At 38.2% G+C, this 26,496-nt stretch overlaps 2 protein-coding genes across 2 annotated transcripts; both read right to left on the reverse strand.

Moving 5' to 3' along the window:
* Positions 1 to 363: 363 nt before the first annotated feature.
* On the reverse strand, positions 364 to 13,568 carry LOC113582621 (sodium/potassium-transporting ATPase subunit alpha-1). Its single transcript, XM_027018486.2, has 22 exons — positions 13,369 to 13,568; positions 8,022 to 8,141; positions 7,849 to 7,908; positions 7,451 to 7,654; positions 7,256 to 7,369; positions 7,025 to 7,159; positions 6,811 to 6,928; positions 6,454 to 6,722; positions 6,041 to 6,349; positions 5,380 to 5,514; positions 5,072 to 5,264; positions 4,697 to 4,872; positions 4,459 to 4,595; positions 4,196 to 4,346; positions 3,922 to 4,090; positions 3,655 to 3,809; positions 3,446 to 3,569; positions 1,660 to 1,805; positions 1,315 to 1,445; positions 1,081 to 1,182; positions 831 to 922; positions 364 to 623 (listed from the first exon to the last, which is right to left on the reverse strand). Exons 1-22 carry the CDS (start codon positions 13,378 to 13,380, stop codon positions 595 to 597), a joined length of 3,081 nt encoding a protein of 1,026 aa, XP_026874287.1. The 5' UTR covers positions 13,381 to 13,568; the 3' UTR covers positions 364 to 594.
* A 1,711-nt stretch (positions 13,569 to 15,279) lies between these two features.
* On the reverse strand, positions 15,280 to 22,776 carry LOC113582623 (sodium/potassium-transporting ATPase subunit alpha-1-like). Its single transcript, XM_035535015.1, has 22 exons — positions 22,666 to 22,776; positions 22,416 to 22,529; positions 22,203 to 22,262; positions 21,722 to 21,925; positions 21,510 to 21,623; positions 21,288 to 21,422; positions 21,091 to 21,208; positions 20,723 to 20,991; positions 19,574 to 19,882; positions 19,319 to 19,453; positions 19,043 to 19,235; positions 18,770 to 18,945; positions 18,540 to 18,676; positions 18,310 to 18,460; positions 18,032 to 18,200; positions 17,783 to 17,937; positions 17,560 to 17,683; positions 17,133 to 17,278; positions 16,892 to 17,022; positions 16,649 to 16,750; positions 15,576 to 15,667; positions 15,280 to 15,408 (listed from the first exon to the last, which is right to left on the reverse strand). Exons 1-22 carry the CDS (start codon positions 22,675 to 22,677, stop codon positions 15,380 to 15,382), a joined length of 3,075 nt encoding a protein of 1,024 aa, XP_035390908.1. The 5' UTR covers positions 22,678 to 22,776; the 3' UTR covers positions 15,280 to 15,379.
* Positions 22,777 to 26,496: the final 3,720 nt, after the last annotated feature.

The raw sequence follows: 26,496 nt of genomic DNA on the forward strand, positions 1-26,496 counted from the left end.
ATGCTTAAATGCTACTGGGAATAATGCAGCTACAGACCTTCCATTCTTTGATCCCCTTTTAGAAACTGAGGCTGTAGAAAATAAGACTTAGTCAAATGGAAAATGCAGACTTAACTGTAGGGATAATGAATTAAACTACCCATTTTGATGTTGGATGATGAGTCCCTCATATCAAATTAACCAATTGAAAAAGTACCCAGTATAGGAAGAGAAATGACATTTTTCCATCATGCTCCAAGCATTTGTCCAAATAAATAAATAAATACATACATACATACATACATACACACACAAATAAAAGTTATGTATATATATTTTATATCAAGATTTATAAATTAAATAAAACATTCAAATGACTCCAAATGTGGGACCTGATTAGTTTATTTATATTACATTTTTAAAAACATGTATAAAATTGGTCCGGCTTCAGAAACAAGGCACACAATGTCTTGGTTCACGATCTCAGTGTTTGTGTCAAGCATTCCCTAATGATATTTATGTAGATATATATAAAAAAAGATCCAAATTACTGAAGTTAAAATTCCAAGCAGCAAGACAGCCATGCAAAGAAACGTGTGACGTAGACTGGATGCATTAGTAGTAGGTCTCTCTCTCCACCCAACCTACAACAAAACAGAAACCCCTTAAATGATCACAAAGGTGTGTATGACAACAAGTAATGTCTAACTTCTAAATATTCCTGGTCATATTTACTCTTCTTTTATCCAGAAATAACCAACAGATTTTAGGATAACCCTTAGAAGGCATACTATGTTATATATACAAATACTTTTTCATGAAAAGAAACTAAGGTTTGAGTTTCTCCTCACCTCCTGGACTACGCCGGATAATAAGCTTTCGGATTTCATCATAAATAAAGATGAGAAGAGAGTAGGGGAAAGCGCAGAACCACCAGTTTGGTCTAGAGAACAAGACACAAGGTCGGATTACAATAGGAACATCCGTTTTAAACTCCAGTCTTAAAATTCAACTTGCATAAAAAACAATGCTCCTTGAAAAATGCAAGCCAGAAGACACGCAATGAGTGAAACAAATGACATGAAATGCGGTGGAGCTTACTTGAGAGGGTACATTCTGAGGGCGACATCCATTCCTGGGCAGTACGATAGAAATGCTGCAAGGGCTGTCTCCTCAAATAGTCCAAAGATGAGGATTTTGTTCCTACATTGATGGGGGGTGGGGGGGGGTGGGAAGAGAAAAAAAAAAGTTGACTTTTCAATCTAAAAGCTAAATGATTCACTAGGAGGAGGATCTGTAGCTTATTTTAGTGAAAAATATGCATCCACTACTTACTTCATTCCTTGCTGGAAGACAGAATTTCTCCTGGTCTTACAAATGATCAAGTCAGCCCACTGCACAATCACGATGCTGATAAAGAATGCAGTATGGCATGTAAACTCCACAATCTTCCTCTGCTCATATGTCTGGACAGACAGACGAGGTAGACGCAGGAAAAAGTTAGGACACCGTCAATCAAATATACTGAATCTCAAAAAAAGAATAAAGATTGGGATAGTACACAATAGAGCACTCGGAGTTATGCATTTTATTTTGTTTTTGTGATTTATTGTAAACAAATAAATGGCCAAAAAGAAAAAGGAAAAAAAACAAACAAAAAAAACAACCCCCCCAACTCACCCATTGCTGGCCATAGCTATCTTCCAAGTCATTGATATATTTGTCATCCCAAAAGACACGGATACCCAGCAATGTTGATGGCAGGAATCCATTCTCGGCCAGAATGACAAAGTAGGTAAAGAAGCCAGCAAGGGCTTGAATCATACCTGTGAGTGCACAGTGTTGAATTGGGGGGGTTGTTAATTACATGATATACCCAAATACGACAATAAAAGCTTTGATTGTATTAAAATTGGGTCATCTCAGAAATGAAATATTCTAAAAAAAAACATATTAACCTCATTTTATCCACACCAGTAAAGTTTAGTTCCATCTTTAATCCAACAAATCAAGGCCGTTGGATTGCCAAGACTAGTGTTAGACAACCTGGTTTAAAGCAACATGGATCATTATGGCTGCTGAAAGAATTAGAATCTAAAGCATAATACCGAAATAAGGTACAGCTAAATAAAACAGGTGAAAACCTTGAGAGTGTAAAGACAATCCATTGTTTGCAATAAACCACAACAGCAAAGTGATAAAGACAAATTACAGTAGGCTGTTAAATATAGATATGGGTCTGCAAAGAGGTGGATCCTTTATCAACTAAAGAGAAGATAAACACCTACCAACACCTAATGAATGATAATGTTTAGGCCTGTACAGTAGCCTCTAGCATTGTCTCACACTCATTTAACTAAAGATCGCCAACTAAAGTGACTTTGAATGTGTACAGAATTACAGTGTCTGTCTAGAACATGCCTCCAGATTACTAAATTGTTTTTATGATGCCACATGATGGTGCCAGCCCCCTTAAAAAGGGATCTTATTATACTGGGCTAGGAACTGAGGGATTACTGACTTCAGCGCAAACAAGAACTGAAAATAGTTTGACAAAGCATCTCAGAACTCAAGATCATGGGACCCATTTTTCCAACAAGTAATCCAAAAGATAATCACTTTATAAATGTCCATTTTGTCCACTTTCTGATAGCAGGATCATAAATACTTAGATTAACCTTAATGCTGGCCTTTAGAGCTCAGACATGCCTACAGATGAACATTCACAATTGTTCCAAAATTTCTGCCTCTGGACAATGGGGCTTTGACAGTGGTTGAAACTAACCTTGTATTGCTTTGCTAGGCTCAACAAGCCAATACACTACAATGACATTAGTCATTTAGTATAGGGAATGAGGAAAGAGTTTCCAGTAAGAGTCATGTTACTTCAAAGAATTCAAATAACCAGTCATGTGATGAGCCAGCACATAATGCCTCCACCCCCCCCTCCTCATTACTGATGGTATGTGAATCCAGACATCAGTAATGATGGTAAGACCAAAACCTTCTTTCCCAGAGACTTCTGGGTGACGCATCTAGCTACATTCTCATTTCACACTTATAGCTAAAGTTAGTTTAAATAATTTTGGGCATAAATTAACTATGTGCCAGTATTCTCACAGTTCACCAAGGGTGTCAAGAACTTTTAAATACCTGAATATTTTAATACGCAATTACATTCAGGAAGAAACTAATGAAGGAAGCAACTTCCTCTACCCACAGAAAAATGTGACCATGTTCACTGTGAAGAATGTGCATTTTTTTTCTGCAACATCATAACCACTTATTACATTCAATCAACTGATGTTGATAAATGTGATTTTTTTTTTTAAAGCATCCAATATTTTTTGTAGGCCAAAACATACCTGAACATATATGAGAGAAATCCAAATCATTGTCATAGGGTTGCTCTGGTTGATGGTCTAAAAACTTTGCTAAATTTCACAGAGGTGGCAGAGATTCTTACCAATCTGTCCATAAGCCATGCTGATGAGCCTCTCATTCACCAGTTTGTCTGTTTTAGGGTTTCTTGGCTGTCTCTTCATAATGTCACTCTCAGCAGCCTCATAAGCCAATGAGATTGCAGGAACCTGATGGTTTTAGAGCATGTTAGAAAAGCATAATTTTAAATTAAAATTGTTTTTAAAAAAGGTAAACTTTGACAATTTTACTTACCATGTCAGTACCCAGGTCAATGCAGAGAATGGTGACAGTTCCCAGAGGAAGAGGTATATTTGCAATAATAAACAGGAGAAAAGGAGTAATCTCTGGAATGTTACTAGTCAACGTGTATGCAATTGATTTCTTCAAGTTGTCGAAGATCAAGCGGCCTAGGAGGAAAAATAAATTTGCTTTTAAATATAGTTAATAATACCTATACTGTATGATCTTGAACTATAGTGCATCATGCATCATTGCTATTGTGCATTCTATGTCCTCTACCTTCCTCAACTCCAGTCACAATAGAGGCAAAGTTGTCATCTAGAAGAATCATATCAGCAGCCTGTTTGGAGACATCAGATCCTGCGATGCCCATAGCAACACCAATATCAGCCTTCTTCAGAGCAGGAGAATCATTGACACCATCACCCGTCACAGCCACGATGGCACCCTGGAAGTATAAAATATACACGTGAAGTAACAATATTCAGTCTTTTTAATCACCAAAATCAATTCTTACTGGAGAATTCATGGCTTTGGGATCATCAGTTGTTACCTGGCGTTGGCAGCCTTCCACAATAATAAGTTTTTGCTGTGGAGATGTTCGGGCAAAGACAATTTCAGTGTGATGTTTCAAGACATCATCCAACTGCTCAGCGGTCAGGTCTTTCAGATCACCACCATGAACCACACAAGCCTTGGCATCTCTGAAAACAAAATCAGTGAGTAGTTCACATCACAACATATTGTGACACCATACACACACACAAAAAAATCCCACACCTGTAGGAGAATGTAAATACAAGAATAACACATTACCTGGGGTTAACTTCATTGATGGGAATGTTCAGCCGAGCAGCAATATCTTCTACAGTCTCGTTGCCTTCAGAGATGATACCCACACCTTTAGCAATGGCTTTTGCCGTGATTGGATGATCACCAGTGACCATAATAACCTAGATGATGTTACAGATTTTGAATTCTGGCAACCTTCTCAAATTAATAAGAAATGCTATGGTATATGATAACATTTCTTATGATTTATAATGGTTATAACCTTGATTCCAGCACTCCTGCACTTTCCAACGGCATCTGGCACAGCTGCCCGAGGAGGATCAATCATAGACATGAGGCCAACAAAGCACAGGTTTTCAGTTGGAAAGTTCACTTCATCAGTGTCAAACTGGAAGTCCTCAGGGAACTGATCATCAGGAAGACTATAATGGCAAAAACCTACAACGAAACAAGACGTATTGTGATTTGTAGACAGACCAGTTCACACTTGACTGTAGCTTTTAACAAACGTACCAGACATGTGACCAGATAGCGTCTGATTTGCTCAGTGGTTCAAATGGTGGAGTTGTTCAGTATAGATGGTGTAATAAGCAAAAAAATTAAAAAATAAATAAAATAAAAAATATATATATCTTACCCAGCACTCGCTCTCCCAGACCACCAAGTTCTAAGTAGGCATTCTGGAAGGCATCCTTCATCTCATCATCAAGAGGCTGTTCTTTTCCCTGAAGCATGATGGTTGAACACCTGTCCAGGATCCTCTCAGGGGCCCCCTTCATCACTAGCAGGTGCTTGCTCTCACCCTCATTGGAGTTTTTATGGATGGACAACTAATACAGAGAAGGCAGTCAACAAAATGAGCAAATTTCTTGTTCACAGGAAGAATATGTAACATTTACAGCATAACTGGGTCCATCATGAGGTTAACTGGTTGCATCATGTTACCTGATATTTGTTGGTGGAGTTGAAGGGGATCTCAGCAATCTTTGTATACTTGTCCCTCATGTCCTTTACTGAGCCACAACACAGCTCAATACACTTCAGCAGAGCACTCTCTGAAGCATCACCAGCGGTATCTCTCTGTGTAAAAAGAGGAGTTAAGCACGCAATTTCGAATGTTCTATTTGTAAACATTTCGGAAAAATTTCTCCAAATTCCAAATGGAATATACTTTAGCTCACTGCATTTTCTTCATCATAGCATCATATTTACAAATAATAATCATTGTAATTTAATTCAATTACACAAACAACCAAAAAGTGGTAACCAACTAGTAAAAATGAACTTGATTGCAACTGTTAATTCAGGAAAAAGGGTTCAGAAGCTATCCATAGCAGAAGACAGTAAGGGTGTTTACAGGGAAAGTAAGTGCTACTGAAAGGCTCTTGGGAGCAAGGGGCACAAAGATTCCCTGGGGCAAAGAGCCAAATTACACCAGAGTATAAGCAGAAAAACAAGTCTTACTTGTCAGTAAACAACTTGGCAATAACACAGTAATAAATAGCTGACCTGCCCAATTGGCACTTTTAAAGCTTAACTTTACCTCCCTGAAGCAGACTGAAATGTAGCATAACAAAAACTGAGTGATTATGAATCATGTGAGTACCTTGAGGATTGGAACATTATCCTGATCAGCTAGGAAGACAGCACGGTTACATAGACCAGCAATTCGAGCAAGAGCAGCCCAAGTGGCAGAGCTTCTGTCAAAAGAGGTTCCACTCTGGTTCTCGGTAGTGTCGGCCTCATGGATCTGATTGTCAAACCACATGTGAGCCACAGTCATTCGGTTTTGAGTGAGGGTTCCTGTCTTGTCTGAGCAGATGGTGGAAGTGGAGCCTAGAGTTTCAACAGCTTCAAGATTCTTCACGAGGCAGTTTTTCTTGGCCATACGCTTGGCAGTCAGAGTCAGACAGACCTTCATATAGGGATAAGGATGGGTCGGTTAGCAATCTCAGAGATATGGAAGTTTACATTATTATACATTACAGTGACTACAGTATTTTAGTATGTTCTACTTACAGTTACAGTTGCCAAAAGACCCTCTGGCACATTAGCAACAATGATACCAATGAGGAAGATGACAGCCTCCAGCCAGCTGTATCCAAGAATCAGTGAGAGAATAAAGAAGCTCACACCAAGAAAGACAGCTACACCAGTAATGATGTGGATGAAGTGTTCGATCTCAATAGAAATGGGGGTTCTGCCAACTTCAAGACCAGAAGCAAGAGTGGCAATACGACCCATCACAGTTCGGTCACCAGTGTTGATGACAATACCTCTAGCAGTTCCTGGGGAAACAAAATACCAAAGCATTATGTATGGACCATTTATGCTGATTGGCAGCCAAGTGATTAATTACCACAGAATGAACAGTACCTTCAACACAGTTGGTAGAAAAAAAAGCAATGTTCCTTGTTTCCAGGGGATTGTCATTGGAAAAGTCAGGAGTTCGAGTCTGAGGTTCGGATTCACCAGTGAGAGAGGAGTTGTCAACCTAAAAAGGAGGAAAACAATAAATGAGTCATCACAGACATGAGAAATCCTGGTACTCAGAAGGCCAACGCCTCACTAAACAATGAGCCAAGTTCACCTTGCACCCATGGGCAGAAATTATACGCAGATCAGCAGGAATTCTGTCTCCGCCCTTAACCTCCACAAGATCACCAACAGCTACCTCTTCAGCATTGATGCTCATCTTCTCTCCATCACGGATGACCAGGGCTTGCTAAACAACAAATCACAAAGATAAGCCACATAACAGACTTTGGCTTAAGACAAATTAAATAGTCCTAATATTAGAAAAAGCATGTTTTTTCTGTACCTGAGGCACAAGATTCTTGAAGGAGTCCATGATTTTTGAGCTTTTAGCCTCTTGATAGTATGAGAAGCAACCAGTGATCATAACCACCGCAGAGAGCACAATTCCAAGATACAACTGTAAGACAAGAAAACAGGCTAAAGAACCCCGTTGCTAATGCTTTCAAACAGGCTTCTAATGTAATAAAACCGTTCTTACATTATCATTTGCTGGTTCATCTTCTGATGCTGCTTGAATTCCATAAGCCAGGAAACAAAGAATAGCTCCAATCCATAACAGAGTTGAAAAGCCACCAAAGAGCTGTTTGCAGAACTTGACCCATTCCGGGGTCGTGGGAGGCGGAGTCAGAGCATTGGGACCATCACGTGCAAGGATCTCTTTTGCACGGGAGGCAGTCAGTCCCTACAAGAGGGAAAATGCTACATTTAAACAAAATTTAGACAGTATGGCAAATTATTACAGAAAATTATGGACTGTAATACAGAAACTAGTGCAATATTGCACTAGTACTTTCCATATCTAAAGAACAATATTTAATAAAGATGTGATTGAGTGCAAAATAGATTTAGATTTAATTAATTTTTAATGAGGCTTACCCGCGTTAGATTTGTCCCATACTTCCTGCTGAGGTCTTCCAGTGAGAGCCTGTGATCATCCTAAAATAATTTTAAACTTTAAAACAATATCTCCAAGCTAAAACCTTTAGATTTTTAAATAACATTTGAATAAAACTAGCTCTTTCACATATTGTACAAAAGAGCCAACTCACCAAATCCACTTCTTTTTTGAGTTCATCCATATCCTTATCCTTGTCCTTTTTACCCTTGGACTTGGATTTCTTGTTCCCCTGTTCTGAGGTGGCCGCAAGTTCATACTGTTCCCGACCTTCCTGTGATACATTAAACAAGCACACTTGAATTTTTTCCCACGATTCATGGGCTTTTGTTGAAGAGAAGCACCAATCAGGGATAGATAGGAATTACATTTGTAGTTACTTCTGCACAATGTCAAGAAAATCTGCCTTGTGGGTGCACTTTGGAATTCTCTCACAGTCCTCAGAAGGTGGAATGTAAACCAGGCAACCAGCAATTTATGTCTCACAGTTTGACCTTCAGAATGAGAATTCACTTAAATTTGTAAATTACTATAAAATGTTGTTATACTAAATGGCAGTCAACAATGCCTAATTTTCCAAAAGACATGCTGTAGCCTAGGTGCAAAAACACGCCCATTCTTCATAAATGCTTTATTGAACATAGATTTTGTCAAAGGTCCGCTCTACTGACATGGAAGGCACACTGTATGCAGATAAAATGTTATTAGTAGCTGATGCATTATTAAACAACAACTTCAAGAAACATAGGTTAACATTTGCCACCAAACTTTCAATTTTTTTAAATTATTTTTTATTAGCACTCTTTTCTGGGAAGGACACAGTGCTAGGGTTCAGTGGTGTTATTCAAAACTTGGACTGAGGCTTTAACAGCCAATTTTACATGCAGAGGTTTCCTTTAGATTTCAGTGGGCTCAAGTGTGTTCTGACTTAAGCCAAAGGTGCTTCAAGCATAGTCACACTAACAAGACTGTTGACTGGCCAATACATTCAGCAAAATGGGTTGTTTCATCATCAGTATCATTTTAATGTTATGCTGGCACAAATCAAATCTGTATTCCAATGTATAAACTTCAGGTAAATGTATTTGTATTATCTTACATCGTGATGCCGATCCATAATATGGGACTATGGAATGTAGCTCTAGGAGCTACTGACCAGCAAATGTGTGTTGTACCACACACACACACATGACAACAGTTATATAAAAGCAAGCACATTCATGCAATCTCCATAGACAAAACACAGGAAAAAGAATGGGTCACACTGATGGAGTCAGTGACTAAACATGGCACTGCCATGGAATGCCATCTGTGCCAGAAGTCAGCTCATGAAATTTGTGCACTGCTACACAGAGCTGACCAAGTCAACTCCATGTGCCATTATTGTGAAATGTAAGAATCTAGGAGCAAAAACAGCTAAGCCATGAAGCAGTTGATGGTGTAAAGTTGCAGAAAAGGGGTGGCCAAGTTCTGACATTTAACACGTAAAAATCGTCCATTTGCTGTTGCATCACTCACTAGAGTTCCAAACTGCTTCTGGGTTTCCATGGCCGAGCCACTGCACACAGCTTAAATAACTATGTGCAATGCCAAGCATCAGTTGGAGTGGTGTAAAGTAAACCGCCACTCAACTTTGAAACAGAGGAAACAATGATCACACTTCTCTAACTGGCAGTCTGATGGATGAATCTGGGCTTGGCAGATACCAAGACAACACTAACAACATGCATAGTGCCAACACTAATATTCGGTGAAGGTGACATTATGGTTTAGAGCTGTTTTTTTAGGGTTGGGGCTAGTTCCAGTGAAGGGTAATGTTAACACTACAGCATCCAATGACATGTTATACAATTACATGCTTCCAACTTTTTGGCCACAGTTTAGGTAAGGCCCTTTCCTTTTTTATCATGACTGTACCCCTGGGCAAAGTGAGGTCCATAAAGCCATGGTTTGATGAGACTGGTGTGAAGGAACTCCAAGGGCTCAACACCAGTGGGATGGATTGCAATGTTGCTTGTAAGCCAGACCTTCTCATCAATCATTGCCTGACCTCACAAATTCCCTTTTGACTGAATGAGTACAAGTGTCCACAGACAGGGTCTAAAAATATTGTGGATAGCCTTATCCACAAGCATAAAGGTTGTTATATCCACTAACAGGCATGGGGATCAGGTCCATGGGTTTGGATTGGAACGTTCAACAAGCTTATATAGACGTCATGGTCAGGGGTCCATATACGTTTGGCTACATAATTTCTTTAGAAATTAAGATGGGTGTAATGCTGGTGCTTTTCCATCAAGTCTTGTATGTACAACTGTGGATGGTGGTCAACTAGGCCAACGTTATTAAACAAGTTTGGTAACTTACATAATTGGCTGAATTTTTAAAACTCTGCACCCTGACATAAGTCGTCTTAATCGAATTCTGTATTGCACATAATTCAAGACTAATTACACAAAAAAAAAAAAAAAAAGCAACATATTTCATCCCTTGTGCTTTGCCCCTCTAAATAGCATGACGCTTTTTCATTCAGCATGGAATTGCTATACTCTGGCAAAACAGACACTGAACATCATGTCTCTAGTCAGTTCAGGACTTTCATCTGCCTTTGAGTGAGCACTGAAATCCTTTTGCCCTCCGTTTATTAATTTGCTCTAAAAGGCAAAGAGGTAGTAGAGGCTTGGTAGCACGACATATCTAAGGAACACTGCAGCCAAGAAAGAGAGACGAGGCTCTCCCCAGTCGCTGAAAATGAGTGACACATTTTCTATATTTGCCGACACATTTCAGAAGCCTTTGGACTAAAATACAAAGCTCATAAGTATATAGCTCATAAGTAAATGACATACTCCCAGACCTGGATCTGTGAACAGATCGGCTTTTTTGGATCATTATCCCTTTATTGTCTGACACAATGTAAATGGAATTAAACAAGGAACATAAAATGTAATACTATTTGGTAAAAAAATTAAAAAAATAATAATCCCATGACCTCTCCTCCAGAAATGCTACTGAATGGTAATCTATAATTAGGACTCCATCCATTTGTTATCCATGAAGAGCTGCAGATCAGGAGAAAGCAAGTGAGAAATGTTTAGTCAGTAAGATAAATCAGCATCTATGTATAAATGCTCTACAGAAGAGTATACAAACTTCAAGAAAAATGCCATTGCGCTCTACCTGTCTCTTGGTAAAATTATGCTTCTTACCTTAATATTTTTATGCTTTATTTAATCAGACAGTAGTATATGGTTTAAGTTATATTAAATGAAGCTGTGAGTGTGGAAATCACAAAGCATTGATTTTCCAAACAATGAAACAGTGCTGCATGTGTGCCTTTCTTCGTCTCCTATTCACCCATTTCATGTGAGCCAAAAACATACGACTGAGCACACCAGTAGATCACCTCCCCAATACTCAAGACTTTGTCCTGTTGCCATGGGTGCTAGAGCCACACCTCTAGATATTTGAAAGGGTTAGGTCATGTGTGAAACCAAGCACCCTTGATTTCATGGCTAGTAATTAAGAAAAAAGCTTTCATTTACTGCATAGTTATAATCCATAACCTAGTATAACTATTTTAAAATGTTTCACATTAACTTACATTTATTAAAAAATTCATAATGAAAACAATAACAGAACATTTCATGAGGAAATATTCTTCAACAGCAGCAGAGTGGGAGCAAGTTTGACGATATGCATGTCATGCCTCACGGTAGCTGCTCCTTTAGGCCACGTACCAAAAAAAGAAAATGGGTGCCAAGCCAGCCTCTACATGGGGGGGGGGGGGGGGGGGGGGGGGGGGGCGCTGCCTCTCCTCTCAGTTAAAAGAGATGGGATCACCACTGACAAACGGGCTCACCAACAAGTAGTGACTGCTGAATGGAAAGAATGTTAAATCCTTTGGAGGGGACAGTATGGCCTCACCCTCAGGGGTACATGAAAAAACACAGCTGTGATCTGCACATGTTGCGAACACCCAAATTACTGAGAGGGGTGAAAAAGCAAACACACAAGAAATATCGGTTTGTAAATTTCAGTTAATTTCACAGATTTTACCTGACATTCAATGGCATGTCAAATGACATAACTGGAATTAAGCCACATATTTCCCTGTTCTTCCGGCGCAGACCAGCACCGAAAATTAATAAAAGAATTAACGTGGAAAGCTTTTTGTTTGATCTCCGTCTCGCACAACCCTCCCAACATTAGACGCTTAAACAAATATAATGTCCCATGAAAAGGAACGGCATCTGTGTTACGGCAATGGGGGGGCTTTAGAGACGGGGGCTGGGAGCGTTGCTCAGCCCACCAGACCAGATGCAGTATATGAATGTTAGGTTGCTCCAAATCACAAAGATGGCTCCGGCTGCGTATGCATAATTTGGGTCTGGACTGGTGCTACGCTACTCACAGCAAGCAGTAACGCCGCTTATGTATGATGCCATGACATCCAGGGATCAAACAATACCCATGAACCCGCGCGCCATTTACCAACTGAAAATAACCCGACAAAGTGACGGGTTTATTCAAAAAGACGAAAAATCTGTCTCTCTCACGTACTCGGCAGCTTACCCAAACCAGAAGAGGAATCCTAGAAAAGCGGCAGATCTGTTTAAGCATATTTTTTGACGGGATTTACGACTTCTATCCATTGGCAATATAATGCGGGAGTTTGAAGTAGAGGGCGGGGAAGAAGAAATGAGGCCCCCACGTCTCCCATGACAGTGTTCATATTTCGCAACAGACATGAGGAAAATGCGCTCTGCCGCTGTCAGTTCAGAATTGTGTGTTACACGTACAAACTGTACATAGTGGGCAACTCAAACTGTTGCAGCATTAGTGTCAGCAGGGTGGCAGAAGCTTACGATTACAATTCACAAAATGCGAACAAGTTCATTGGAACCTCAATAAAGCAAACGTTTCTTGTACATTTCCATTGGCCGTGTTAAAAACGTGTTGCGTGGAAGCTTGCAACATTGTAACAGGTGAAGAGGATCAACCATTCCGAAATAAAGGCTAGCACCCCGAGACCGCTAAAATATTTGTGTAACATCACAAATGTAGTCACATTTCTAAATTTCGTTTAACACAAACAGGCCATTCAACAAAGCGGCCATCTCAGAGGAAGTTTCACTGCCTGCTACATTCCTGTAATCTTCACTGAACTCGGACGTTCTTTCTGAAATAATTAGACCCAAATTAATTATCTTTTTGAATCTGCAATTTGTGAACCTGTTGCTATTTACCTTAAACGCAATGGTTTTTAAGCAGGTAAAAATCAAGTCTCTTTTTATTAGCCCACATTAAACCACCTAAAGAAGCAACTGCGGAAGTCATGTGCGTGGTAGCCATCTGGAGATGATCTGTTACTGCATCCATTAACAATGAAACTTAACATGCGCTCACTCAAAAGCTTTTTCGTGACATTAAAATATTAATCTGTAACAACAACAATCGGTTAAACAACAAAGATAAAATATAAAGATAAGCGCACTTACTCCGCGTCCCATTTTGCGTCTTTTGGGTAAAAAACCTTGACCGTTCAAATCCCAAGTATTTTACAAATCTATCACAACTCACAAAATTTAAATTTCCGTCTACTTTATCTGAGTTCCCCCTTGATGTATCCTGCCTACACGTGTCTCTCCACCCCGACACGCACCCAAGCTCAGTCGCTGTTTGAGGGTTCGACACTTATATCCAGTGAAGGTTTTTCGTGTGACGTCTAGGTTTTTTTTTGCCATGGTAACATGAAGGGGGTGGAGTCTGAATCACTGAGTTGGTCTGGTTAAGATGTTGTACAGATTCTAATTCCTTTACAGTGCTTTCAACTCTGAATTAAAATCCCTTCAAAGCAATAGACAGACGTAGATCTGGCAACTATTCCTGACTGAATCTAATTTTAAATATTTATACCTGTTCAGATGCCACAAATAAAAACCACCCCATTCTGAACTTCAATGGTAGAAGTTTACATACAATATAGAATGAAAATACCCTGAATGGCAGGAGGAGAGCATGCTCTCAACTCCTTTGTTCAGCATGCAACTCTGAGAATGCAATTTCTGTCACTCTAAAAGCCCTGTGACTGTCTTACAACATTAACCTTTTCTTAGTATTATCTACAGAACTGAGGAAAATAGTACATTCCATTGAGCCCATGTCAGCTTCATCATGTTTTATTTCATACCAAGATTGAAAACTTACAGAGGCAACTTTAAAATGTTATCTTTAAAATAATTTTTCAGAAAACATGTATTTGTTCTGAGCAGCAGAAGATAGAGAATGGGCTATATCACAGCCCTAATATTTTGATTACATAATCTCTGCTTTTGCTCCTTTTTTGCCAGAAAATATTCAACTATATTCAACTCAACTGAGTCTGTGTTCAGCATATACTTAATATCAAATAAATAGTTAAATGTAAAAGTAAAATAAGGTTACCTTCATTGTTGTAAGAAATTTCAGTTTTAACTAAAATCATTAACTGAATATTGACTTTAAAGTTAACCTTTAATCATCAAGTCTAACACATTTGGCAAAATTTACAACCACACATAAATGGATGAGGCCATTTTGAGTTGCTTTATTTAACTGGTGAGTATTATCTACAGTATTCAATACCCTTTAGTGTTTGTGTCCTATTCAGGATTACAAATATGAATCTACGTCACCATTTAGGTCCATTTACATTTTCAGAATCCATCATGGAAATTGACCAGCCCTGCACAACTTGCGCATGTAAGAATGAGCAGCTTCAAAGTGGAAGCTAAAAATATCAAATGTTATTTACACACTGCAGGCACTAGCCTATAAATGTGTTGCCATGGAAACTATCATGTTCCACCCCCATTACAGCAGAATGAAGCCCACTGTGGGAGGGCATTAGGCTGATGTAATATTAACAAGGCCTTAAAGGCCCATTTCAGTATATCTAGGGTCTTTGGGGTTATACAGTGATGGCTACACCAGGACACATATCCAGCTCAGTGATGTCCCTTTTTGAAGTGAAAATGTAATTTGGCCATTGCAGTGATGGAAATTAACATAACTTCAGTTATTGTTGTTGAATACACATGGCAAAATCTTTCTATTATAAAATCACTACAATCAGATGTGATCAGTCAGCTGACTTTTCTTATCATTGTTTGCTGAAATAGGTAGCCAAATCTTTACTTTATGACAGCAATCAATATTCAAGGTAAATAAAATTGTAAGTCATGGATGTATTCAGTAAGCCCTATCGCTTGACCAGTTAAGCCTGCTGGTTTTCTTATGTTAACATGAATAAGATGAAAGCTCAACCATTGCTGATGTTGATTTGACACTTTGACACGCCCATAGTAATACACCTCCCTTTGAGCATGTGTTATTCTTATATATTTTCCATACAAATAAGGAAGCTTAGGTTGCTTACCCAGGAGATGTTTTTATTGTATAAATAAAAACAAAAAATATTATTTTCAGTACTGCACATGGAGGAGGTGTTAGGGGCAGAGTCATGGTGGTTTAATAGTATGTCTCTTTTTCTATCCAACCTAAAACAGGGGAAACAGAAATCCATGAATGCCCCTTTATAATGTAATTTAACATTTGCATATAATTTACTTGAGTACAAACTAAGCAAACTATCCTTTCTTTTAATCTAGTTAATAAAGCAATCAGAGCAGCCAAACTCAGACAATAAGGTGACATCTGATCTCACCTCCTGGGTTCCGACGAAGATGGTATTTTCTGATCTCATCATAGACAAAGATGAGAAGTGAATATGGTACAGGACATAACCACCACCATGGTCTAAAAAGCAGGAACGGAATTCATTAATTATATATTCATTGTTTTTTTAATTGAAACCTTCAATTATGAAACCTTTCAATATTTGGATTACAGTACAGTTTTAAGTACATGACTTGATTAAAAACTGTTTAATACATATAACCTTCAGGTAGCAGGAAGTGGATTGTGGCTGTGGTAAGCCATAGACTGACTACACTGGAAACTGACTACACAAAATTACAATTTAAAAATGATCAATAGGTGTCTGTTCACTGTAAGGGAAAGTCTAACTTAAAGATAAAATTTAAATATTTTTCCATACAATTAAAAAAAAAAAGTGCTTCCTCATAGTACTCTAAAGTGCTACATGGACTATAGGGTGAGAAACATTTTCTCTTTAGTGGTAAAATCAGTATAGAAGCTTGTGTCCAGTATAGAAGCTTGTGACTTGCACTAACTCAGAATTTAGTGAATAATATGATATTAACAAAAAGCAAAACTGTTTCTCAGAAACCACATGGTAACTTTTAATAACATTTCTTCACTCAAACCCACCATTTGCATTCCTCACACTATACATTGTTGAGTTTATGCTGACATCTATCTACTACTCAGAGATTTCCCTACAGAACACAAACTGTAAGAAGTAAGTGCTTCAAAGTTCTTTGCTATTGCTGTGATGATTTGGCCTATGCCATCAGTGGGTGCAGTCGATGATTAAAGGAGACTATTTTGCATTGTGACACTGACAGATTGAAAAATTACCCAAGACAGCACTCAACACACTAACTACTCTGTTAAGAAGCTGCTGATTAGCTTGCTTTAAGTATCTTGGGTAACTTGTTGTGTATTTGTGGATTAAATTTAATGCAGTATAAGAACAGAATTAGATTACCAAGAAAACCCTGAATGAAAGGTAATTCAGGTTCTTCTGTGATTTCTGACTCACTCTCTTGATGTAAACAATGACTTTTCTTTATATGTAAGTAAAACTAAACTTACTTGAGTGGATACATTCTAACAGCAATATCCATTCCTGGGCAGTAAGACAGGAAGGCTGCGAGTGCCGTCTCTTCAAGCAGGCCAAAGTTGAGGACTTTGTTTCTAAAAATACAAAAACACACAAATGATAAGGAAATCCCATAAATCTTGTTCTATTTTGATCTGAGCAAATGGTAACTGCAACAAAACTCATAAATCTTTAGGATAAATTTGGTCTTGTTTTTTTTTTTTTTTTTCACGTACTTCATTCCCTGGTGTATGAGTGAGTTTGTCCTGGTCTTACAGATGATCAAATCAGTCCATTGCACAATCACAATGCTGACAAAAAATGCAGTGTGGCATGTGTATTCCACTATTTTTCTGCGTTCGTAAGTCTGCCAAAAAATGCAAAAACACAGTGAAGTGTACAAAATTAAGTGATTTGGTCTATTAAATGTGGATTTCTATCATCTCATCTTGATTGCTCCTGATTTATGGCACATACCCACTGCTGTCCATAGCTATCCTCCAGATCATTGTTATATGGATCATCCCAATGTACACGCAGTCCGATCAGAAACAAGGGAAGGAAACCATTCTCAGCAAGGATCACAAAGTAAGTGAAGAATCCCCCAACTGCCTGCATCATTCCTATAAAGAAAGGACAAATGAAAGGGCAAATGAGAACATAGAAATGAAAAATATATAAACGACTGATTGTATTCCATACAGGGCTAATATATTTATATATCAGGAGATTCTTTTTTATCTTGGTGCAAGCGGTTTTCAATGTTATAGGTACATATCGCTTCTATTGTAATAAAGCACTTTAGACCCAGGAGTAACAAATAGCTGCTCATGCAATATATTTAAACACCCTAAACAAGACTGCCTAACAGTTGTATTTTGTTAGACAAAATTGGTTCGCTTACCAATTTGACCGTATGCCATGCTAATGAGCCTTTCATTCACCAGTTTGTCTGTTTTGGCATTTCTGGGCTGCCTCTTCATGATGTCACTCTCAGGACCTTCATAGGCCAAAGAGATAGCAGGAACCTGTAAGATAAACATAAGAGCAACATTTCTATAATTACCTATCCACAAATATCTAATACTTTACGTAATAACAGAAGCATGAAACTTCCTCATTCTTACCATGTCAGTTCCCAGATCGATGCATAGGATAGTGACAGTGCCCAGAGCAAGAGGAATGCCAGCAATGACGAAGAAGAGAAATGGTGACATCTCAGGGATTTTACTTGTCAGGGTGTATGCAATGGATTTCTTCAAGTTGTCAAAGATAAGACGACCTGGTAAGAGAATCCCATTTTTAAACTAACATGAACATCTTTAAAATCTTTAAAATCATCTTCTTTAAAGCCTTTCAGATGAAACCTTTTCTACCTTCCTCAACACCAGTCACAATGGAGGCAAAGTTGTCATCAAGGAGAATCATATCAGCAGCCTGTTTGGAGACATCAGATCCCGCGATGCCCATAGCAACACCAATATCAGCCTTCTTCAGAGCAGGAGAATCATTGACGCCATCACCTGTCACAGCCACAATGGCACCCTGTTGGTTAAAGATGTAATGTATAGTAATATTAAATAATAAAGCAGAAATTGAAATTGAGCCAAAGAATAATAAAAGTTTCAGCTTACTAAAAGTCATATCATGGTACCTGGCGTTGGAAACCTTCAACAATGATGAGTTTTTGCTGTGGAGATGTTCTAGCAAACACAATCTCGGTGTGGTGCTTTAAAATATCATCCAGGTGGTCTGAAGCCATATTTTTCAGCTCTCCTCCATGGACCACACAGGCCTTTGCGTCTCTGCAAATACATTTATCATTAGTCTAATGTATATTTAAAAAGGTTGAGCATTTTATAAAATGGTATTTTTTCTGCTTACCTAGGATTAACCTCTGTAACAGGGATGTTCAGTCGTGCTGCAATATCTTCCACAGTCTCACTGCCCTCAGAGATGATACCCACACCCCTAGCAATGGCCTTAGCTGTGATTGGGTGATCACCTGTAACCATGACAACCTAAGAACGAAGGAAAACATTGAAATACATTGCCATGGTTATGGAATTATATTTCTGCAGACACATGGCACATGTAAAGCTAAAATGCCATACCTTGATTCCAGCACTTCTGCACTTGGCTACTGCATCTGGTACTGCAGCACGTGGAGGATCAATCATGGACATTAAGCCAACAAAGCACAGGTTCTCAGTGGGAAAGTTCACCTCCTCAATATCAAAAGCAAAGCCCTCTGGGAACTGGTCATCAGGGAGGTTGAAATGGCAGAAACCTGCAAGAGAGGACTCTTTGTTCAGTTTTCTGTTTTGTACCTGAAAAAGTGTTTTGTAAGTGTGCATTTATTGAATAATATTAACATTGTGGCTAACCTAGCACTCTTTCTCCAAGACCACCCAGTTTCAAATATACATTTTGGAATGCATCCTTCATTTCTTCATTCAATGGCTGATCTTTTCCCTGAATCATGATGGTTGAGCATCTGTCCAGGATTTTTTCAGGAGCTCCTTTCATTACTAGCAGGTGTTTGGTCTCTGAGGTGTTTGGATTCTTGTGAACTGAGAGCTATGAGAAGCAAATTAATGTCAGAGTAAAATATCTTTATTGTAATCTAATCTAGAAGATTATTTAAAACAGTGAAAATGAACCTGGTATTTGTTGGTGGAGTTGAAGGGGATCTCAGCAATCTTTGTGTATTTCTCTCTCATGTCCTTCACTGAACCACAGCAGAGTTCGATACACTTTAGTAGGGCTGATTCTGAAGCATCACCACTGGTGTCCCTCTAAGAAAGGCAAAGACTATATTACCCAGCAACCTTTGGTTGGAAAGATTCTCCATTGACCAATCAGTGGTGACCAATCAGTGGTGACCAATCAGTGGTGACTGGGACACACAGACACACCTTAAGAATGGGAACATCGCTCTGTTCTGCAAGGAAGACAGCACGGTTGCACAAGCCGGCCACACGAGCGAGGGCCGACCATGTAGGAGAGGTTCTGTCAAACGAGGTTCCACTCTGGTTCTCTGTAGTGTCAGCCTCATGGATCTGGTTGTCAAACCACATGTGAGCCACAGTCATTCGGTTCTGAGTGAGGGTTCCTGTCTTGTCTGAGCAGATGGTGGAGGTGGAGCCAAGAGTTTCCACAGCTTCAAGATTCTTCACTAGGCAGTTCTTCTTGGCCATTCGTTTGGCAGTCAGAGTCAAACAAACCTACAAGAGGAAATTAAGTAAGTAGGAATACTGAGTAATGACTGCTGTACAATACTTTGGCAGTGTTTGTGCATAATCATAAAAAAAACCCAAAATTTTAAGCAGAACTAAGTGTCCACTTATTGATTTCAAGCATTTCTGTTCTGATGCTAGTGCTTATATTATGATTCATCAGTAGCATGTCCATTGAAGTAATTTTAAGTTAGGTAAATACCTCTATGCACAAGCTTTTTACTGAATACCATAAGACACTTTTACTAAGTCTGCTTTTTACATGCACATAATACAATACAAATACAAATAATATTGTACTATATTCAGCAAATTTCACTAGGCAGTTTTTCTTGGCCATATGCTTGGCAGTCAGAGTCTGACACACCTAAAAAAGATGCAAACTAGGTAATATTTTTGGCACTGTACAAACAGCCTTCGAATAAACATGAAATATTATTGCCCCAAAGTGTTCTGTGTCTGTCAGAGGAGCATAATGTTACATTATCTTACTGCCATCACTGCAACCACTGGGCACAGTTTCCAAACAAGCACGAGTATAGATTCAGCAGAGAATACAGGTCAATACTGATTTATTTTTGATACTAAAAACATTGAATTGGCAGATTTGGCAGATTAACAACAAAATGTGTTTGAAGTTTACATTATATTGTGATGCAACTGCTGACAATTTTGGCTCTGTTTAAAGGCCCTCAAGATTATAGTTTACATTATACAATACTAGAAATGATTAGTTAATCTGCTAATCAAATACTACATAAATGCAATTTGTATAATCTTGACACTTCACCTAAACCTTATAGACTGATATTGAAAGATTCTACTCACAGTGACTGTGGCAAGTAAACCTTCAGGTACATTAGCAACAATGAGTCCAATAAGAAAGATGACAGCTTCCAGCCAGGTATATCCAAGGATGAGGGACAAGATGCTGAAGGTACCACCCAGGAAAAATGCCACACCAGTGATAATGTGGATAAAATGTTCAATCTCTATGTTAATTGGTGTCTGTCCAACTTCAAGGCTGGAGGCAAGTATAGCAATGCGACCCATCACAGTGCAATCACCAGTGTTGATCACAATACCTGTGGCAGAACCTGAGGAAAAATTATGATTCATTATACATTTAAATTACATTTCTATCCATTTTTTATAAATCAGAAAACTTTTACCATTTTCATTGGTTGTTTTCTTACCTTCAACACAATTTGTGGAAAGGAATGCAATATTCTTTGTCTCTAGTGGGTTTTCATGTGAAAATTGAGGAGTACGACTCTGGGGCTCAGATTCTCCAGTAAGGGAGGAGTTGTCCACCTGGAAGAGTAAGAAAAAAAAAGTAGCTTTATTTGGTAAAGGATTTTCGTGTTGTCTGTGCACATTTAACTCATCTTACCTTGCATCCCTGTGCAGCAATAATACGTAGATCAGCAGGGATTCGATCACCCCCTTTAATCTCCACAAGATCACCAACAACCACATCTTCAGCATTAATGCTCTTTCTCTCACCATCACGAACAACCAGTGCTTGCTAAATAAATGACAGTACCATTAAAGGAATTATTGCATACAGAGTGACAGAAATTGCATTTGTAAAATATGCAGTCTGATTTTATACCTGTGGGACAAGTTTTTTGAAGGACTCCATGATCTTTGAGCTTTTAGCCTCTTGATAGTATGAGAAGCACCCTGTGACCATCACCACAGCTGCAAGTACAATACCTAGGTAGAGCTGAATGCAAATACCATCATACCTCAGTACTGCTTTATGATTGTCCTATACCATTTGTACATGTGTACCGAATTCTACAATCATAAGTTACTTCTTACATTATCATTTACAGGCTCACTCTCGGTGGTAACCTGTATTGTGTAAGCCAGAAAACAGAGGAAAGCACCAATCCACAGCAGAGTGCAGAATCCCCCAAAGAGCTGTTTGCAGAACTTCACCCATTCAGGAGTTGTAGTAGGGGGAGTCAAAGCATTGGGGCCATCACGGTCAAAAATTTCTTTAGCACGGTAACTGGACAAACCCTTGAAAGAATAACCATGAAAGGTGTTAGATAATATACCATGCTAGACTGAAAATCAATATCTATTTTGAAAATTTTGAAATTATGTTAAAAAAAAATCTTTGGTCTAGTTTATTCAGGCAGCTTAATATTTTTGTTTGTTCTTTTTTCGGCATAAATTTGCCATTATTCATTAACCAAAGATTAGATGAGCAAGACAAATGTTAATATATGTTAAATGTTAATAAACAGACATGAAGCAGTGGCTTAAAAAATTTGCTTGATTAATTTGTACTTACTCTGTTAAGGTCAGTGCCATATTTGTGTTGAAGCTCATCCAAGCTCAATTTATGATCATCCTACACAGGAACAAAAGGTTAATTTTTCACAAAAATAAATTCTAATTCATGTTAATCTGATTTAGAAAGTAGACTCATATTTAATTTATTAAAAAGATTTTCTGTCATGGCGAGCATCTAAATGCATGGATATGTTGACTAGATGTTTGTCACCAGGTCCACTTCTTTCTTCAGTTCTTCTAGGTCTTTTTGATCTCTCTTCCCCCTTGTCTTCTTTTTTGCTTGATTCTTAGAGGTTGCTGCCAACTTGTACCTATCATTCCCTGTCTGTGTAAATGATTAAAATGGAACCAATTAATTAAATGAAACATGTTGCTTACACTAGGCAAAAAGGAAGTATTACTTAAAATAGTATGAAGAACAAAAACAAAATTTAGGTAAAAGCGATTAAAAGAGCACTCACTCCTAACCCCATTCTTCTCCAAAGTCTGGTGTTATCCCCCCTCCTAAGTCCTCCTGCTATTGGCCTCAGAGACGCATTAGAGTCTCTGTATCTCTAACTCAGTTATGCCAACCTTTATACTCCACCATCTCACCTATTTGAAGAGGAGGAGATTCAGATATAGCTGAGACATACAGGTAGGTCATTTGAACTTCTCAATGACAACCTATCAAAGACCTTCCCTAAACATCTAGGAAGTGGGTGATTTGTTTATGGATACATCGTTAACATATTTTAGATACACAAGATGTTCATACAGGCAGGTCATTTAAAGTCCTCAATGATGAGAAATTATTTTTGCTTAAAAAACCCCTCCCAAAAAAAAAAAAAAAAAAAAAAAAAAAAAAAAAAAAAAAAAAAAAATATATATATATATATATATATATATATATATATATATATATATATATATATATATATATATATGAAGGAAGGGCACAATCTAAGTAAACATCCCCATAGCCATCATAAGCATGATTCATTTCATAAACCTAAAGTTTAAATTTACCACTGAACAAAGTGTGCAGGCATTTTTAGCTGCTGTCTGTTTCTATGAGGCAGTGAAGCCGGTCATGTTATTGAAACACTTACTCACAAGTTACATGCCAACCAACTACACCTAGTTTTGTTGGTATTAAAGAGATTATGTTAAGGACTAAAATACTATATCGATATCACTATCATACGGTTTACTGTAAAGTGCTCTTTGTTCTAATGCAGGAATAATGCAGTGGTATCTTCTTCATATGGATGATGTAGATTTGTGAGTAGTGAAGTGTTTTCACCATAAACATCTAGGATGTGGACGAGCTGTTTGTGGACAAATTTGTAAGTACTTTTGTTCTTGTCATTGACAAGCTCAAATGACCTATAGAGGAAGGTTGAATATATTATAATACAAATTTACACCTGCCACATCTCTACTGTAGACTCCTCCTTTTCAGGTACATGGGTTGCTAGTATGTCTCTAAAGTGGCTAATGAGAGCTAAGGGTTGCACATTAAACTCTATACTTGTTTTTGGAGGTTCACCACAAGAACATGGTGAGTAGCCAATATGTCTCATGCACTATCAAAATGTTATTTATAGTGTTGCAAAAAAGAGTCGCTTTTTTCACATAAGCAGGTACCTTTCCTTTTAAGTTATTATTATTATTATTATTATTATTATTATTTTGCAAAACCCAAAACTTAAAAAGGTTTATGTTTAAGATAAAACTCCTTCTTAGTTTGGTTTATAAACTAAGGCTGTAAGAACAATCTATCATTCCTCCACAGCAGGAATGATCTGAATGATCCTTTTAAGAATAATGTGTTATTACATGCTGCTGTTAAATTTAAATGAGAATAGTCCTGGTGGAAGACGAATCCCATTCTTTAAAAAAAGTGTTCTTTAGAATGTCTCAGTGCTTGCCCTGCTGCCGATTTCCAGAACAAGTTCTTGTTGAAAGCTTGATGTGTCCACGCTGTGGTGTGTTACAACCATTAGGCAGCTGTTTCCCAAATCCACGTTTGATTTGAATATGTATCTTGTTGGTCCATCAATTCTAACCAGTGAGAGGAGTTGATAACTTGCAGAGCAAAATAAATGAGTTTTGCTGTCATGGTTTAAAACAAAAATAACAGGGCAATCATAAAAGGCATGGCAGACAGTGTGGATAGTCAGCTAGATGAAGTCAGGAGTCAGGAAATAGAAGGTAGAATAGAAAATGAAAAGTACTAGGGAAAAGAGAAACAAAAGTCCAGAAATATGCCGTTAAAGACCCAGGGAACCTAAACCTGTGTTTCTAATTTGGTTAATCCTGCTCTTTGGGGTGCATTATGACAATATACAGTTTTTCTTATGAAAGTTGTTCCAAAGTATAGTAAATTACTAATTTATTTCTCCAGAATCTTTCTCCTTGTGATGTAAAATAGTTGGCTAAAGTTTAGGTAAGATTTATTCTCAGCATTCAGAAAGCTGATCCCCCCCCCCCCCCCCCCCCCCGCACACTCTTTCCTGCTTTCTCACTCTCTTCCGATCTGAGCAAATTCACTAGTGAGTGAAAATGATCTAGTCGAAGCTGTAGCCAAATGTATAGTATACTGCAAGTTGCATGTTTGGGACAGATCTACCAAGGGTGTATGCACAGCTGTTTTCAAGCTGAAACCTCTGCTGTAATATTGGTACACATGGATCAGTATGCTGTAGTGATTGCATAGCAGTAGCAGATTTTACACAGACATAAATTTAATATTGTAGATCACATGGTCTCATGAAAATCAGGCCATCACAGTGACACTGAGATTGAATCTTGAACAATGATGAGTTTATTTAAAAAACAAAAGCCTACCAATTAATCAGTACCCTTCAATAAGGCTTCTCTATTGCCTGAACCTCAAAATGATTTGTACTGGTATGTTTATTGGTAGGTTCTCACAAGTACAGCTGTATTACTTAAAATGCTCTGTCCCTGTGCCATTACATTTGGCGATTCTTAATTAGAGTAGCATGCAGTAAGACTGTGATGGTGTGCTGTCAATCAAAGCATGCTCACTGGAACATTAAAACCACACCCAGACAGTTCTTAGCTATGACCAATAAATTTGTTGTTTTTTGAGCAGTGTTTTATTACATTTATGTTCAGTTTTGTAGCTGATATTGTAATTAATATATAGTTCTGGGTGTATAGTATTATATATTCTGATTTCAGTGTTTTTCATTACTTTGGTGTTACATGCTTTTTTACATCACCAGTGTTGATGTAAGGCCTCAGAGCGTTAATTCAAAATGTATGTTTAATATCATACAAACATTTTTAATACTTTGCAATATATTTCCTGGGTCTTTTAGAACGAACACAGGGAAGGTTTCAAGGCTATGCTGTGGTAACTAAAAAGGTAATGTAGCAAGGCAGGAACAGCCAGATGCTTCTGAATAAAAGTGACTGATTGTTAAGTGACAACAGGATAATCCAAAAATGTAGTCAAAGAGTCTTAAGGAAAAACCAGAAGAGCAGGATTGCCAAACCAAAGCAGCATCATAAAAGACAGTCCAGGTGAAAGCAAAAACAAAAACAAAAAGACAATCCAAACATCTGATAAATCCAGATAGAGGTAAATCCAAAAACAGGCAAAGGAAACAAAACCAGTCAATACACAAGTGCAATGATACACAAAAAAACTGCTTTGGATGATCTGAATAACACGGGCAATACTTCCCAAAAACAGGAAAGAAATGCAGTCTTTATAAGAAGAATAAATGAGGGGCAGGTGGGCCCAGTCAGTCCTCCAGGGATGATGATCTTGAGACCTTCATCTGATTGGGTGATTCCTGAGTATGGCGGTCCACCTTACTCCCCTAGGGATTTTGGGGAGTGGCGTGTACACCCTGAATGCTTTGCTTGTTGGCTAGGGCTGCATGACACTCATCCACATGTGTAGGGGGCTTGGGGTTTCTCCATGCCTTGGTTTTACATCTGATGGCAAATCTGTGTTTTCCAAGTCACTGGGAAACTGTTTTACCCTCAAGACCAATGTACTGTGATGTTTTACTGTGAAGTTTTCCTTGTTACTGATGATGTACTTCCCTGTAGAATTCAGTTCCAGTTTGAATGTAATGCCTGATAATGGTTTGGTAAAGCAGTTATTATTAGCAGGATGATATGTGCTATATGATGTTTGGAGCTAAACTAAAATAGATCTTCAAAAGCAGGGTGGAAGACCACTGTTCTATCATCATCATCATCAACATTATCATCATTATTATCATCAATATGTATTATTATTTTTATTGTTATTTTGTTGTTGTTGT

Source organism: Electrophorus electricus, chromosome 16, assembly GCF_013358815.1.
Source record: "Electrophorus electricus isolate fEleEle1 chromosome 16, fEleEle1.pri, whole genome shotgun sequence".
NCBI lineage: Eukaryota > Metazoa > Chordata > Actinopteri > Gymnotiformes > Gymnotidae > Electrophorus > Electrophorus electricus.

Bases quoted from the DNA above. Each gene is read 5' to 3' on its own strand.
- LOC113582623 (XM_035535015.1), bottom strand. The intron at 21,624-21,721 runs GTAAGAAGTAAC...ATTTGCATTCAG, and splicing joins GTGAGCCTGTAAATGATAAT to CTCTACCTAGGTATTGTACT. The intron at 19,236-19,318 runs GTTCATTTTCAC...TGCTTCTCATAG, and splicing joins ACTCCACCAACAAATACCAG to CTCTCAGTTCACAAGAATCC.
- LOC113582621 (XM_027018486.2), bottom strand. The intron at 3,810-3,921 runs GTAGAGGACATA...TTTTCCTCCTAG, and splicing joins TGTGACTGGAGTTGAGGAAG to GCCGCTTGATCTTCGACAAC. The intron at 3,570-3,654 runs GTAAGTAAAATT...TAAAACCATCAG, and splicing joins TTGACCTGGGTACTGACATG to GTTCCTGCAATCTCATTGGC.